The sequence below is a fragment of the Amblyraja radiata genome, chromosome 1 (genome assembly GCF_010909765.2).
Source record: "Amblyraja radiata isolate CabotCenter1 chromosome 1, sAmbRad1.1.pri, whole genome shotgun sequence".
Classification (NCBI taxonomy): Eukaryota; Metazoa; Chordata; class Chondrichthyes; order Rajiformes; family Rajidae; genus Amblyraja; species Amblyraja radiata.
In genome coordinates, this window is record NC_045956.1 from 102,411,780 (window position 1) to 102,426,429 (window position 14,650).

The 14,650-nt window shown below is 43.1% G+C and overlaps 1 protein-coding gene across 16 annotated transcripts in view; it reads left to right on the forward strand.

Moving 5' to 3' along the window:
* limch1 (LIM and calponin homology domains 1) overlaps positions 1-14,650 on the forward strand; it is a 359,063-nt gene that overhangs the window by 227,345 nt on the left and 117,068 nt on the right. For all 16 annotated transcript variants that reach the window (XM_033027735.1, XM_033027743.1, XM_033027771.1 and 13 more), the window contains exon 5: positions 12,951-12,981. In XM_033027735.1, the coding sequence (XP_032883626.1) occupies positions 12,951-12,981 (31 nt within the window). The remainder of the gene's footprint in view (positions 1-12,950; positions 12,982-14,650) is intronic.

Sequence of the window (14,650 nt, forward strand, 5' to 3'; positions counted from 1 at the left end):
GGGATGCGCAGAGACCCAGTTCTGCGAGTTTGGTAACCAGTTTGGAGGGGATGATTGTGTTAAATGCCGAGCTGTAATCAATGAATAACAGCTTGACATATGAGTTTTTGTTGTGGGCTAACCTGAAGAGGGGCATCAAGAAGGCCAAGCACTGCCATAAGCTCAGGATTGAGGAGCACTTCAACAACAACTCCGACCCCCGACGCATGTGGCAAGGCATCCAGGCCATCACGGACTACAGACCCTCCAACACCACCCCCACATCCAGCGACGCCTCCTTCCTTGAGGAGCTTAACCACTTCTATGGCCGCTTCGACAGGGACAATCTAGAGACAGCCATCAAGGCTGTGCTACCTGCCGATCACCAACCCCTCACACTCACCCCCTACGACGTATTCGTGGCACTGAGTAGGACTAATGCACGTAAAGCTGCTGGCCCTGACGGCATCCCCGGGCGCGTGCTCAGGGCCTGTGCTGCGCAGCTGACAGACGTCTGGACTGACATCTTCAACCTGTCACTTGCCCAAGCAGTTGTCCCCACGTGCCTTAAATCCACCTCCATCGTGCCAGTGCCAAAACACTCCACTGCGGCAAGCCTCAACGACTTCCGCCCAGTTGCACTTACCCCCATCATCACCAAGTGCTTCGAGAGGCTGGTCCTGGCACACCTCAAAAGCTGCCTACCCCCCACACTGGATCCCTATCAGTTTGCCTACCACAAGAACAGGAGTACGGAGGATGCCATCTCAACGGCACTTCACTCCGCCCTCTCCCACCTCGACAACAGAGACACTTACGTAAGAATGCTGTTCATCGATTACAGCTCAGCATTCAACACCATTATACCATCAAAACTGATCACCAAACTCGGTAACCTGGGCATCGACCCCTCCCTCTGCAACTGGATACTGGACTTTCTAACCAACAGACCCCAGTCTGTTAGGTTAGACAAGCACACCTCTTCAACCCTCACCCTGAACACCGGCGTTCCACAGGGCTGTGTGCTGAGCCCCCTCCTCTACTCCCTCTTCACCTATGACTGCACACCTGTACATGGTACTAACACCATCATCAAGTATGCAGATGATACAACGGTGATTGGCCTCATCAGCAACAACGATGAGTCGGCCTACAGGGAGGAGGTCCAGCACTTAGCAGCATGGTGCGCTGACAACAACCTGGCCCTTAACTCCAAGAAGACCAAGGAGCTCATTGTAGACTTCAGGAAGTCCAGGGGCGGCACGCACACCCCCATCCACATTAACGGGACGGAGGTGGAACGTGTTTCTAGCTTCAGGTTCCTGGGAGTCAACATCTCCGATGACCTCTCTTGGACCCACAATACCTCAACTCTGATCAAGAAGGCTCACCAGCGTCTCTTCTTCCTGAGGAGACTGAAGAAGGTCCATCTGTCTCCTCAGATCCTGGTGAACTTCTACCGCTGCACCATCGAGAGCATCCTTACCAACTGCATCACAGTATGGTATGGCAACTGCTCTGTCTCCGACCGGAAGGCATTGCAGAGGGTGGTGAAAATTGCCCAACGCATCACCGGTTCCTCGCTCCCCTCCATTGAGTCTGTCCAAAGCAAGCGTTATCTGCGGAGGGCGCTCAGCATCGCCAAGGACTGCTCTCACCCCAACCATGGACTGTTTACCCTCCTACCATCCGGGAGGCGCTACAGGTCTCTCCGTTGCCGAACCAGCAGGTCCAGGAACAGCTTCTTCCCGGCGGCTGTCACTCTACTCAACAACGTACCTCGGTGACTGCCAATCACCCCCCCACCCCCCGGACACTTATTATCACTTATTATTATTTATTTAAATCATTTGCTATGTCGCTCTTCCAGGGAGATGCTAAATGCATTTCGTTGTCTCTGTACTGTACACTGACAATGACAATTAAAATTGAATCTGAATCTGAATCTGAATCTGAAGTGGTCCAGTGCGGAGTGGAGGGCCAGCGAGAACGCATCCACCGTTGATCTGTTGTGGCGGTACGCGAACTGCAGTGGGTCCAGGTTTTTGTCGAGGTAGGAGTTGATTTGCTCCATGATCAACCTCTCAAAGCACTTCATCACCACCGGCGTTAGTGCCACTGGTCGATAGTCATTGAGGCACGTCACCTTACTCTTCTTGGGCACCGGTATGATTGATGCCCTTTTAAAGCAGGTGGGGACCTCAGAACTCAGAAGTGAGAGGTTCTTTTGATGGCGACATCCGAATCAGAATCAGAATCACACCTTATTCGCCAAGTATGTTTTGCAACATACGAGGAATTTCATTGGCCAGGTCAGTCATAGAATTAAAAGCAACAAATCACTCAAAAACACATTTTACCATGAACTTCCACCACAGTGACTCCAACACATTCCTCACTGTGATGGAAGGCAAAATAAAGTTCATCCTTCCTTTTGTTTTTCCTCGGTCGGGGGCCTCGAGCCCTCCGTTGACGGGATGGTCTTGATTCCCGTAGCCGGCGGCGTTCGGGCCCTCCGCATCGAGGCGTTCAGCTCCTGCATCGGGGGAATGTCAGCTCCCCTGCGCCGTGCGATCAAACCTCGCGTCAGGGATGGTCGAACCTTCTGCGATGTTGGAGCTCCCGATTAGCCTCTCCCGAGACTGCGAGCCCTTGATGGTAAGTCCGCAGTGGTCACGGTGGGAGCGATCCCAGGCAAGGGATCCACTCCGATGTTAAGTCCGCGCCCCGCGGTGGGGCTCACAACAGACCGAGGACTCTCCCAGCTCCAGCGATGTTAGGCCGCAGAGCCCGCAGAATGTGATCCGAAAATTGATCACATCTCCGGGTAGGTAGGAACTTGAAAAAAAGTTTCCCCCAATCCCCTCCCCCCTCCCCCCACATAAAACAAACCGAAGAACATTAAAACCAACTTTTAACAAACTAAAAAATAACAAAAGGAAAGAAAAAAATGAACAGGCAGAGCTGCCATCTCCCCTGGTGGTCTATGGACATCATCATCTTGTTGTTAAGCTGGAAAGAGTGCAGTGAAAATTTACGAGGATGTTGTGAGGACTCGAGGGCCTGAGCTATAGGAAGAGGTTGAGCAGGCTAGAATTTCATTCATTCGAGCGCAGGAAGATTAGGGGCAATCCTATAGAGGTGTATAAAATCGTGAGAGAAATAGATCAGGTATGGTTTAATAATAGCAAAAAAATTAATTCTTAAATTTTGGAAGGGTACATCAATACCAACGCTTAAAATGTGGATTGCAAGTATGTTGGACACCGCTCATCTTGAGGAAATGCGATTCCTCCTAATGGATAAATCAGACCAATTCATAACGAGTTGGTCTCCATTCGTCGTTTTTTTGGAATCATATGGTGCAACACAATTATAAAAAATAACTGTTTCAGGACTGGACGAGGGTTGGTCAAGACTATAAATAATGATCTCCTCTTTTTTTCTTTTCTTTTCTCTATTCTCTCTCTCAACTTTCTTCATTTACTCGTTTTCTTTTTTCACACACTATATATTTCACATCTTTCTATCCTTTACTATCTAACTTCTTTTTCTTATTCTAATCTTTTTTCAGTGTAACAAAAAAAAAAAAAGAAGTTGTACATAAAATGTATTATGAAAATATATATTAGGCACTTTGGTGCCATATGACTGTACTTACTTCTAATAAAATAAAATATTAAAAAAAAAAAAAAAAAAAAAAAGAAATAGATCAGGTAAATGCACCGAATCTGTTGCCCAGAGTAGGGGAATCAAGAACCAGAAGACATAGGTTTAAGGTGAGAGAGGAAAGATTTAATAGGAATCTGAGGGATAATATTTTAACACGAGCTGCCGGAGGAGGTAGTTGAGGCAGGTACTATTTTAACATTTAAGAGACAATTGGACTAGTACATAGATAGGACAGGTTTAGTGAGTTATGGGCCAAGAGTTATGGGATTAGTGTAGATGGGGCATGTTGGTCAGCATGGGCACGTTAGGCTGAAGTGTCTGTCTCCATGTATGACTATGGCTATCTATGATTATTATCAACAACAACTTTCCCTCAGCCACGATTCCCAATTTATCAGCGTTGTGAATATCACTCCCACTCCAGTCTAAAAAAGGATCCTGACCCAAAACATTACTTGCCCATTTCCTCCACAGATGTTGGCTGACCCTTTGCAACATCCTCGTAATAAAAGGATGTTGCAAACGGTCCCCCCAACATTTGGTGTTTTATCCCTACTCCTTAAAAGGGCATGCATAATAAGCCTGAATAATTATCTATTCTTTCACCCTGTTAATTCCTTCTTCCTTTCTTAGACTCATCACTACGTGCTATTTGTCCACGTTAGATATTTTCAGTGCTTTACATGGCACCCACACCGTTGAGATACACACTATTTATTTTGTATGACTCTCTAAAGATTTACTATTTATATTGGCTCAAATAGGATTGCGTGAGATGTTCACCCTGAAGTTTTAGTTTCAAAAGACACATCACGGAAATTAAAGTCCATAATCCTGGCCAATTTCACCTCTACTATTTGTGCAGCTGGCATTATGAAGTGTTATCTCTTCCTCACATTCTTCAATCTCTTGTGGTCTTTTAACCAGGCAATTAACCTCCGGCTCTTCCACGCAGTCAAACAATAGGGCAGTAGCCTAGAATCCCACACCCCCACCCTCACTACTAATCAGAAAGTATTTGATTAAAATTAATTAAAAGTAAATCATGGAGTTATTTCCTATGACTAGTTCCAATACCTAGGAATGCTGTTCTCTACCATACATACCATTTCATGGAATTGCCGATTCTGTCATCCCATCTCACAATGCATTTTACAAGTGTCACTTAAAAGGAATATTTCCTGAATAAGAACATCTCCACCTTGGTGGTATAAGATCTAACATCCAGTCACGGCTTCATGTCTTAATTTCCCCATGAAACAAAGAATAGAAATAATTGAGTTATCGAATTGCAGCGGTATATGGTTGGCCTGAGCAAATTGCCTGTCACGTTTCCTATATTACAAGTAGACATTTCAAAAGGATGTTACTCATAGATTCATACAGTGTGGAAACTGGACCTTCGGCCTAACTTGCCCTCACCAGTCAACATGTCCCAACTTCCTTCTCTCCAGAGATGCTGCCTGTCCCGCTGAGTTACTCCAGCATTTTATGTCCCAGCTACACTAGTCCCAATTGCATGCATTTGGTCCATATCCCTCCAAACCTGCCCTATCCATGTACCTGTCCAAATGTTTCTTAAACGTTGCAATACTACTTGCCTCAAATACCTCCTCCAGCAGGAACTTTTTCCATACACCCACCACCTTCTGTATGGAAAAAGTTACCCCTCAGTTTATCCCTATTAAATCTTTCCCCCCTCACCTTAAACCTATGTCCTCTGGTTCTTGATTCCCCTACTCTGGTCAAGAGACTCCGTGTGTCTACATGACCTATTCCTCTCCTGATTTTGTATACTGATTTTGTTACTGATTGCAATATGTGTAGTTTCCACAACATTCATTTATTTTCTGATAAGACTTGAACTTAATCAACTCTCATCACTGCATCAATCCCATCAGTGTATTTTACCAACAATGGATCAGTGTATTATACCAACAATGGATCTGTATCTTAAGTGCTGTGCTGGCCCGTAAGCTCAGTTTAGTTTGTGTAGGAAGGAACTGCAGATGCTGGGTTAAACCGAAGATAGACACCAAAAGCTGGAGTAACTCATTGGTAGATTGACTGTGGGTACCTGTAATTCGGGTGTCTGATGAAGAGTCTCGACCCGAAACGCCACTCATTCCTTCTCTCCAGAGATGCTGCCTGCCCCGCTGAGTTACTCCAGCTTTTTGTGTCCATCCTCAGCTTAGTTTTTCTCTTTTAAGTCTTTTTGTTCATGTGTATTTTGTTTAATTGAAACGGGTCATCAAGTTTCAAATGTGATTCTGTAAGATTCTGATATAGGATAGAGTATGTTCTCTGGTTATACAGTATATGACATGAATAGTATAGCTAAGCACAGATGGAAGCTCTACTTTAGCTTTGTGGTAGTACTACTGTCTCTGGTCTCAGCAGATTGGAGATCAACATTCCATGTCTAAGATAAAAACAAGTTAGGCTGGCACAATTGGTGGAGTTCTGTGCCATTAAGATGTGGCTTTTCAAGAGCCAAGTTATACCATGAACCCACCTGTACCGTTATTTTGAAGAGAAACAAAGGCATTCTCCCAGGAGTGAGAAAAGAATGTTGAGAAGTACTCAGTAGGTTAGACAACGTGACCTTTCATCAAAACTTTTCCATCATCTGCAAGTAGTTTGTTTTTGATATTCCCCCTGCACCTGGCCAAAATGTGTTCCTCAAAGCTTTTTATTGTAATTGTGGGTTGTGAGACCAGACTCTGGGCAAATTACTTGCCATGTTTTCTACATTACAACATTGACTGCATTTCAAAAACATTTTATTGACTGTAGGATATTTTAGAAGGCTCAGAGGTCGCAATTCCACTGGTTAAGCAAGGGCTTCTCATTCCTACCAGTTTCAGAGAAGAGCTAATCTGATTTGTGGTGTTTGTGGGATAAATCAAGTGTAGAAAAATATGACCCAAATTGGGATACCAATTTCTCAACAAAATATAAACATCAACGCTCAATTGCATAGAAAAATATAGTGAGTGTATCACAATAAACATAAACAAAAATTCTGCATGACTGTAGCAGAATGACACGATGAATGTGTGGACTTGTGTAAAGTATCACAACCTCGCAACATTGGACAAGAACAAAAAAAAAGACACAAACTGCAGGAGGAACTCAGGCGGTTCAGACTGCATCCTCGGAGAACATGTGATAGGTGACATTTCGGGTCGAGACCCTTCTTCGGATTGATCAGATCAGACAAGCTCAATTCTCTCAAGGCATGCTGCCCACACTGAACAAGGGGAATCGAAGGTTGTTAAGGTGTGCTCATCCAACTACAGGCCTGGTGAGGATTTTAGTGAGGATCAAGAGGTGTGCCTTCATCATTGCACCGTTGTTGTGGAAGCTTGGTGTTGAATGGTATTGAAGAAATTGGGGTTTGTTAAATGTCCTTTATCTTGAAATATAGTTATTAATGAAACAATGACAGTAGGCAAAACAGAAAAAATGGTTGTTACATAATTGATCTAGAATGCCTCATTAATCTATTTAGCCTTTCTGTTAACTGACTCAAAATAAAGGATGCAGTTTGACATTAATCGCGCTGCAAGCATTCCCCTGGGAGGATGCCAGATAACCTCATTATTGCACTGGCAGCGAATGGTTTCAGACTATAGTGGGAGATGACAGTTAGGGTAAATGCAGTGAATTACAGCTTTGCTACTAACACAAAACACTGAGTGCACACTAGATAAAAGTTATATCAAGAATAATCCATATCTTGCAAAGCACAAGAGACTATGTAGAAATACAGACATGAAAGATCTCAAACCCACTTTAATCGGAGCTAAAATATCACCCTGTACCAATTTTATCAAACAACAAAAAACCAGCATATTTGATATCGCATTCCCATTTACATTTTATATAACATTTTTGACGTAATTGGTTATAAAATTAGATTTTACTCCTTTTTTTGTTAAAGACTGCAATAATTTTCGAGTGATCTGTTGGTTCATGAACCCTAGGACATCCTACTGAGATGTGAAAATCATTTAGTCATCGAAGGACACTGCATAGAAACAGGTGCTCTCTGCCCAAGTTATCCATACTAATAGAATCCTATCTACACTCATCCCATTTTTTCTCATTTGACCCATATGGTATACTTGTGTGCCTTTCCTATCCAAGTACCTGGTAAATGTTGCCATTTTCCTGTCTCCACTACCTTTTCTGCCTGCTCATTTCAGATATTCATCGCTCTCTGCATGAAAAACATATCTCTAAGATCACCATTAAATTCCCCTCACCTTAAACCTGCGCCTTCCAATTCTTGACTTCCTGTCCTGAGAAGAAAAATCTGACTATCTATCCTACTTATGCCGCTCCTAATTTAATACATTTAAAATATTGGAATTTAACTCTGAAAACCTTGAGGTGTTGCTCTTTGGTATGTCCAACCAGGGCAAGACTTAGATGGTAAATAGTAATGCCCTGGAGAGTGTTGAAGAACAGAGAGATCTAGGAGTACAGGTGCATAGTTCCCTGAAAGTGCAAGTCAGGTTGAAAATGTGATGAGGAAGGCAATTGGCATGCTTGCCCTCATTGGGTATGGTATTGAGTGCAACAGTTGGAATATTGTGATACTGTTGTCCAAGTTGTTGGTAAGACTTGGAGTACTGGGAGAGGTTCTGGCCATCCAGTCATGGTGAGGATTCCATTACATTGGAACTGGTGCAGGATGTTACTGGGACTTTCAGACTTGAGTTACAGCCAGAGGTTGCATAGGCTGGGACTTATTTATTTGAAATGTAGGATGCTCAGAATGGCCTTATTGAAGTATACAAAATTATGAGGGATGTGGATAAAGTGAACACTCAGTCATTTTCACATGTTAGAGAACTCTAAAACTAGAGGACAAAGTGGTGAGTTCAAATTAGAAACGCGTGCAACAAAGGTAAAAAATTAGAAACGCGTGCAACAAAGGTAAAACCATTATAATGGGTGACTTCAATCTACATATAGATTGGGTGAATCAAATTGGCAGGGGTGCTGAGGAAGAGGATTTCTTGGAATGCATGCGGGATAGTTTTCTAAACCAACATGTAGAAGAACCAACGAGAGAGCAGGCTATTTTAGACTGGGTATTAAGTAATGAGGAAGGGTTAGTTAGCAGTCTTGTTGTGCGTGGCCCCTTGGGCAAGAGTGACCATAATATGGTTGAGTTCTTCATTAGGATGGAGAGTGACATTGTTAATTCAGAAACAAGGGTCCTGAACTTAAAGAAAGGTGACTTTGAGGGTATGAGACGTGAATTGGCCAAGATAGACTGGCCAATGATTCTTAAAGGGTTGACGGTGGATATGCAATGGAAGGCATTTAAAAACTGCATGGATTAACTACAACAAGTGTTCATCCCAGTTTGGCAAAATAATAAATCAGGGAAGGTAGTGCATCCGTGGATAACAAGGGAAATCAGGGATAGTATCAAAACAAAAGAGGAAGCCTACAAATTAGCCAAAACAAGCAGCCTACCAGAGGACTGGGAGAAATTCAGAGTCCAGCAGAGGAGGACAAAAGGCTTAATTAGGAAAGGGAAAATAGATTATGAAAGAAAACTGGCAGGGAACATAAAAACTGACTGCAAAAGTTTTTATAGATATGTCAAGAGGAAAAGATTAGTTAAAACAAATGTAGGTCCCTTGCAGTCAGAAACAGGTGAGTTGATCATGGGGAACAAGGATATGGCAGACCAATTGAATAATTACTTTGGTTCTGTCTTCACTAAGGAGGACATAAATAATCTGCCGGAAATAGCAAGGGACCGGGGTTTAAATGAGATGCAGGAACTGAGTGAAATCCAGGTTAGCCAGGAAGTGGTGTTAGGTAAAATGAATGGATTAAAGGCCGATAAATCCCCAGGGCCGGATAAGTTGCATCCCAGAATACTTAAGGAAGTAGCCGCAGAAATAGTGGATGCATTAGTGATAATTTTTCAAAACTCTTTAGGTTCTGGAGTAGTTCCTGAGGACTGGAGGGTAGCTAATGTAACCCCACTTTTTAAAAAGGGAGGAAGAGCGAAAACGGGGAATTACAGACCAGTTAGTCTAACATCGGTGGTGGGGAAAATTCTGGAGTCAGTTATTAAAGATGGGATAGCAGCACATTTGGAAATTGGTGAAATCATTGGACAAAGTCAGCATGGATTTATGAAAGGTAAATCATGTCTGACGAATCTTATAGAATTTTTCGAGGATGTAACTAGTAGAGTGGATAAGGGAGAACCAGTGGATGTGTTATATCTGGACTTTCAGAAGGCTTTTGACAAGGTCCCACATAAGAGATTAGCATACAAACTTAAAGCACATGGTATTGGGGGTTCAGTATTGATGTGGACAGAGAACTGGCTGACAGACAGGAAGCAAAGAGTAGGAGTAAACGGGTCCTTTTCAGAATGGCAGGCAGTGACTAGTGGGGTACCGCAAGGCTCAGTGCTGGGACCCCAGCTATTTACAATATATATTAATGATCTGGATGAGGGAATTGAATGCAACATCTCCAAGTTTGCGGATGACACGAAGCTGGGGGGTAGTGTTAGCTGTGAGGAGGATGCTAGGAGGCTGCAAGGTGACTTGGATAGGTTGGGTGAGTGGGCAAAGGCATGGCAGATGCAATATAATGTGGATAAATGTGAGGTTATCCACTTTGGTGGCAAAAACAGGAAAGTAGACTGTTATCTGAATGGTGGCCGATTCGGAAAAGGGGAGATGCAACGAGACCTGGGTGTCATGGTACACCAGTCATTGAAAGTAGGAATGCAGGTGCAGCAGGCAGTGAAGAAAGCAAATGGTATGTTACCATTCATAGCAAAATTATTTGAGTATAGGAGCAGGGAGGTTCTACTGCAGTTGTACAGGGTCTTGGTGAGACCACACCTGGAGTATTGCATACAGTTTTGGTCTCCTAATCTTAGGAAAGACATTCTTGCCATAGAGGGAGTACAGAGAAGGTTCACCAGACTGATTCCTGGGATGGCAGGACTTTCATATGCAGAAAGACTGGATAGACTCGGCTTGTACTCGCTAGAATTTAGAAGATTGAGGGGGGATCTTATAGAAACTTACAAAATTCTTAAGGGGTTGGACAGGCTCGATGCAGGAAGATTATTCCTGATGTTGGGGAAGTCCAGAACTAGGGGTCACAGTTTAAGGATAAGAGGGAAGACTTTTAGGACCGAGATGAGGAAATCATTTTTTACACAGAGAGTGGTGAATCTGTGGAATTCTCTGCCACAGAAGGTAGTTGAGGCCAGTTCATTGGCTATATTTAAGAGGGAGTTAGATGTGGCCCTTGTGGCTAAAGGGATCAGGGGGTATGGAGAGAAGGCAGGGATGGGATACTGAGTTGGATGATCAGCCATGATCATATCAAATGGCGGTGCAGGCTCGAAGGGCCGAATGGCCTACTCCTGCACCTATTTTCTATGTTTCTATGTTTCTATAGGCTCAAGGTGAGAGGAATGAGATTTAAGAGGGACATCTTCTGCAATTCACTAATCATACTTCTACATTACATCCAAGTAACTTATGTATATTACAAAAAACTCCATGGAGTTTCCCCGCACAATTAAAGCATGGAATAGTCTTCACCCTACTATAGGTACCCAACCAGACGCAATTAAATTTAAGGTAGCTCTTTTTTTCCCCAAGAACCCTTTTTTGTTTAACTCCAAGTCAAGAGTCAAGAGAGTTTTATTGTCATGTGCCCCAGGTAGGACAATGACATTCTTGCTTGCTGCAGCACATCATAATATGTAATACAGATAAAATGCAATAGGCTGTTGTTTTTCAGAGTTTGGAGTTTGGTGGTGGTGGGTCCACTACTGTTTAAATTCCACTTGGAATATTTTTGGAGGACCAGGAAACCAAGAAGCAAGAGTTACTCCAGGGAGTTACTCCAGCTCCAGCGAGTGATTCTGCGTTGGTTTTCAGCGGTCGCGGCGAGGCGGCGACCGGACAGCAATGGCGGCCAGATCTCCCACAATGCAAAGGGAGGGAGAAAGTGGCCGACGCCAGCCTTTAGCAGGGCGGCACATGCGAACAACCACGGCCGATGATGCGCTGGCCAAAGATCCTCGCTATAGGATCTTTGGTGCTGGCTGTGGTTGTGCGCATGTGGAGGGGGAAGAAGGAAGGCCGTGGCAGTGCGCATGTGTAAGGGGGCCTGCCGTGCCGGCGGATGAGGAGAGAGCGGAGACCCGGTGGCCTGGACACCGATATGGATGGCGGGCGGAGATGGAGAGTGAGAGAGAGAGAGAGAGAGAGAGAGGGGGGGCCCGCTCAGAATTAAACGATAGGTGTCCCGGGCGCTTGCCAAGCCAGGCAAAATGGCACGGCTTTTAGGTTGCCCGGCGGGACTGTGGGTTGCCATTGGCAACCGGGCAACTGCTAATTTCGAGCCCTGTAGACAGACCTAAAATATATACATAAAATGTTTACAGTGCCCCATCAGAGGGGCTCAAAAACGCTTGGGAGTAGAAATAGGTTTTGAGTCGTGACTTAAAGAAGTCGATGGTGGGGGCAGTTCTGATGATGTGAGGGATGCTATTCCACAATTTAGGTGCTGCAACCGCAAAAGTGCGGTCACCCCGATCTTAAACCTAGACCACGGGATAGTCAGCAGCCCCAAGTTGGCCGACCTGAGGGACCTGGAGGTAGAATGGTTGGTTAGAAGATTTTTGATATGTGGGGGGCAAGCCCGTTAAGGGCTTTATAAACATTTTATTCCCTGAACTTTCCCATCAACTTCCCCCAGTTTCGACGACTCACCTACACGAGGGGCAATTTGCAATGGCTCAAGAGCATACGGTGCATACGGACCGGAGTGTCCTTGGGATGTGGGTGAATACTTGAGGGAAACCCACGAGGAAAATGCGCATTTTCACACAAACAGCAAAGGAAGTCAAGATTGAACCTGGGATGCTGGAGCCATGAGGCAGTAACTCTATCAGCTGCGCTCCCTCATTAATGTATTCTATTCTCCCACATGTATTCCTTCAGCTTCTCTTGAAATTCATTGAATGAATTTGCCAAATGTGGTAGCAAGTTCGACAATCTAACTGCAGTCTTAGCAAACAGGTTTCTCCTGGATAAAGTACATTTAACACCAGAATACCAGCTGCAGCAGACAAGACGGTATCCCTGGGAACAGTTTGTACTTTTAACTCTGCATACTGTCTCTTAGTAAATGGAATATGAATACAGGTATAGCTTCTGTGTTACATGCTGTTAAAATACTGCATGTATTAATTAATCTATTTACCCTTTGTATTATTTCAGAGTACCAGAGTGCAGCCGGAAAATGAAAAATGTAAGTATCTTTTAACACAGAATCTTCATGGATTTCTTGTATCAAAATAAAGGGAAAACTTCATTTATGACTATGTGCAACAAATCTATGCCCATGTGATTGCAAGCTATGTCATTGCTCTTCTGTATTCATCATACTATAATTGCAATATATATATTTAACATCTGGGAGGAAGGGCAAGATTGTATAAGGAGCCTATTTTGTTTCCACTTGACCTTATACCTTATAATTATATCCCCATATTCTGCTCTTTCTCATCCAAGTGGAAGTACTTTCACTATACCAATGTTATCCAGCCCCCCAAAAAAATTAGAAATCTCCATCTGGTCATTCCACAGTTTTTAAGCGTAATGATCCCCAACCTTTTCAAGATTTCTTGAATTATACATTCTCTCATTTCTAGTGTTGTTATCAACACTTCTAAAATGTTGATTTCCACTGTACCATTTCCTTTCCCACTGTACCATTTATACCCAAATTATACCTTATAATTATAGCCCCTTATTCTGCTCTTTTTCATCCAAGTAGAAGTACTTTCACGATGCCAATGTTATCCAGTGGTAATTTTTTTAACCAGTTTTGGGGCTGGATAACATTGATATAGATTCATCACAATCCAATTGTGGATCTGAATTTAACATTACTTCTTCTATTCTGTAGTTCCTATAAATTGATCCGCGTCTTGTTTGTTTTGGTTCTGATGCACTTTTAGTGATTTTCATTTCGGAAATCTATAATAACGAGTATGATTTAAGATATTTTAAATAATGATAAAGATGGAAAAGAGTTACTATGAACTTATTAAAGGGAAATTATGTTTGTCTGATCTACTGGAGCTCTTTGAAGATGTGCCCGGTGGATTAGATGTGGGACAACGAGTGGACGATATATTTGGATTTTGAAAATGCTTTTGACAGGGTCATATTGGGAACTTGGTGAACAGGGTTAATCAAGAAGATTGGACTGAGCTGATTTAAAGGTAGCAAGAAAAGAGTAGGAATAAACAAATCTTTCTCAGCCTGCTAGGCGGGTTCATGGGATTCCACAGCTATCAGGGCTTGAGTCTCAACTGTTCACACTTTATGTCAATGAATACCATAAGGAGGGATGTGAAATTGGAAAAACTTATGCACTAAACATAGAAAAGTCATTATGTCCCCATGGCCTGATTTTAAAGGAATGAGCTGTAGAATTACTAGAGCCATTGGTTGAAATTTTTCAAAACACATTAAGTTCAGGATGGTTCTAGTGGATTGGAAAACTGTAAATGTGACTGCGTGTTTCAAGAAGGGATGAAGACAAAATATAAACAAATTTAAATCTGTTAGATTAAGATCATGCTGGAGTCTATAATCAAGAAAAAAATACTGTCATTTAGAGATGTGTAATGGAATCAAAATGATTTTATGAAAGGTTAATCATGTTTGACAAATTTGTTAGAGTTTTTTGAAAATATAACAAGCCTGTAAAGCTGCAGCAAGTAAGAGTTTCATTATTCCTTTGCTGGTAGATAAGACAATTAAACAATCTTGACCCTTGAGGCATAGTCAACAGAGGAGAACATCTTTTTGTAGTACATTTAGATTTTCAGAAGTCATTTGAAAGATGTCACATAAAAGGCTAGTGCACAAGACAAGAGCTTGTGGTATTCGGAAAGGTTTGTGAGCAT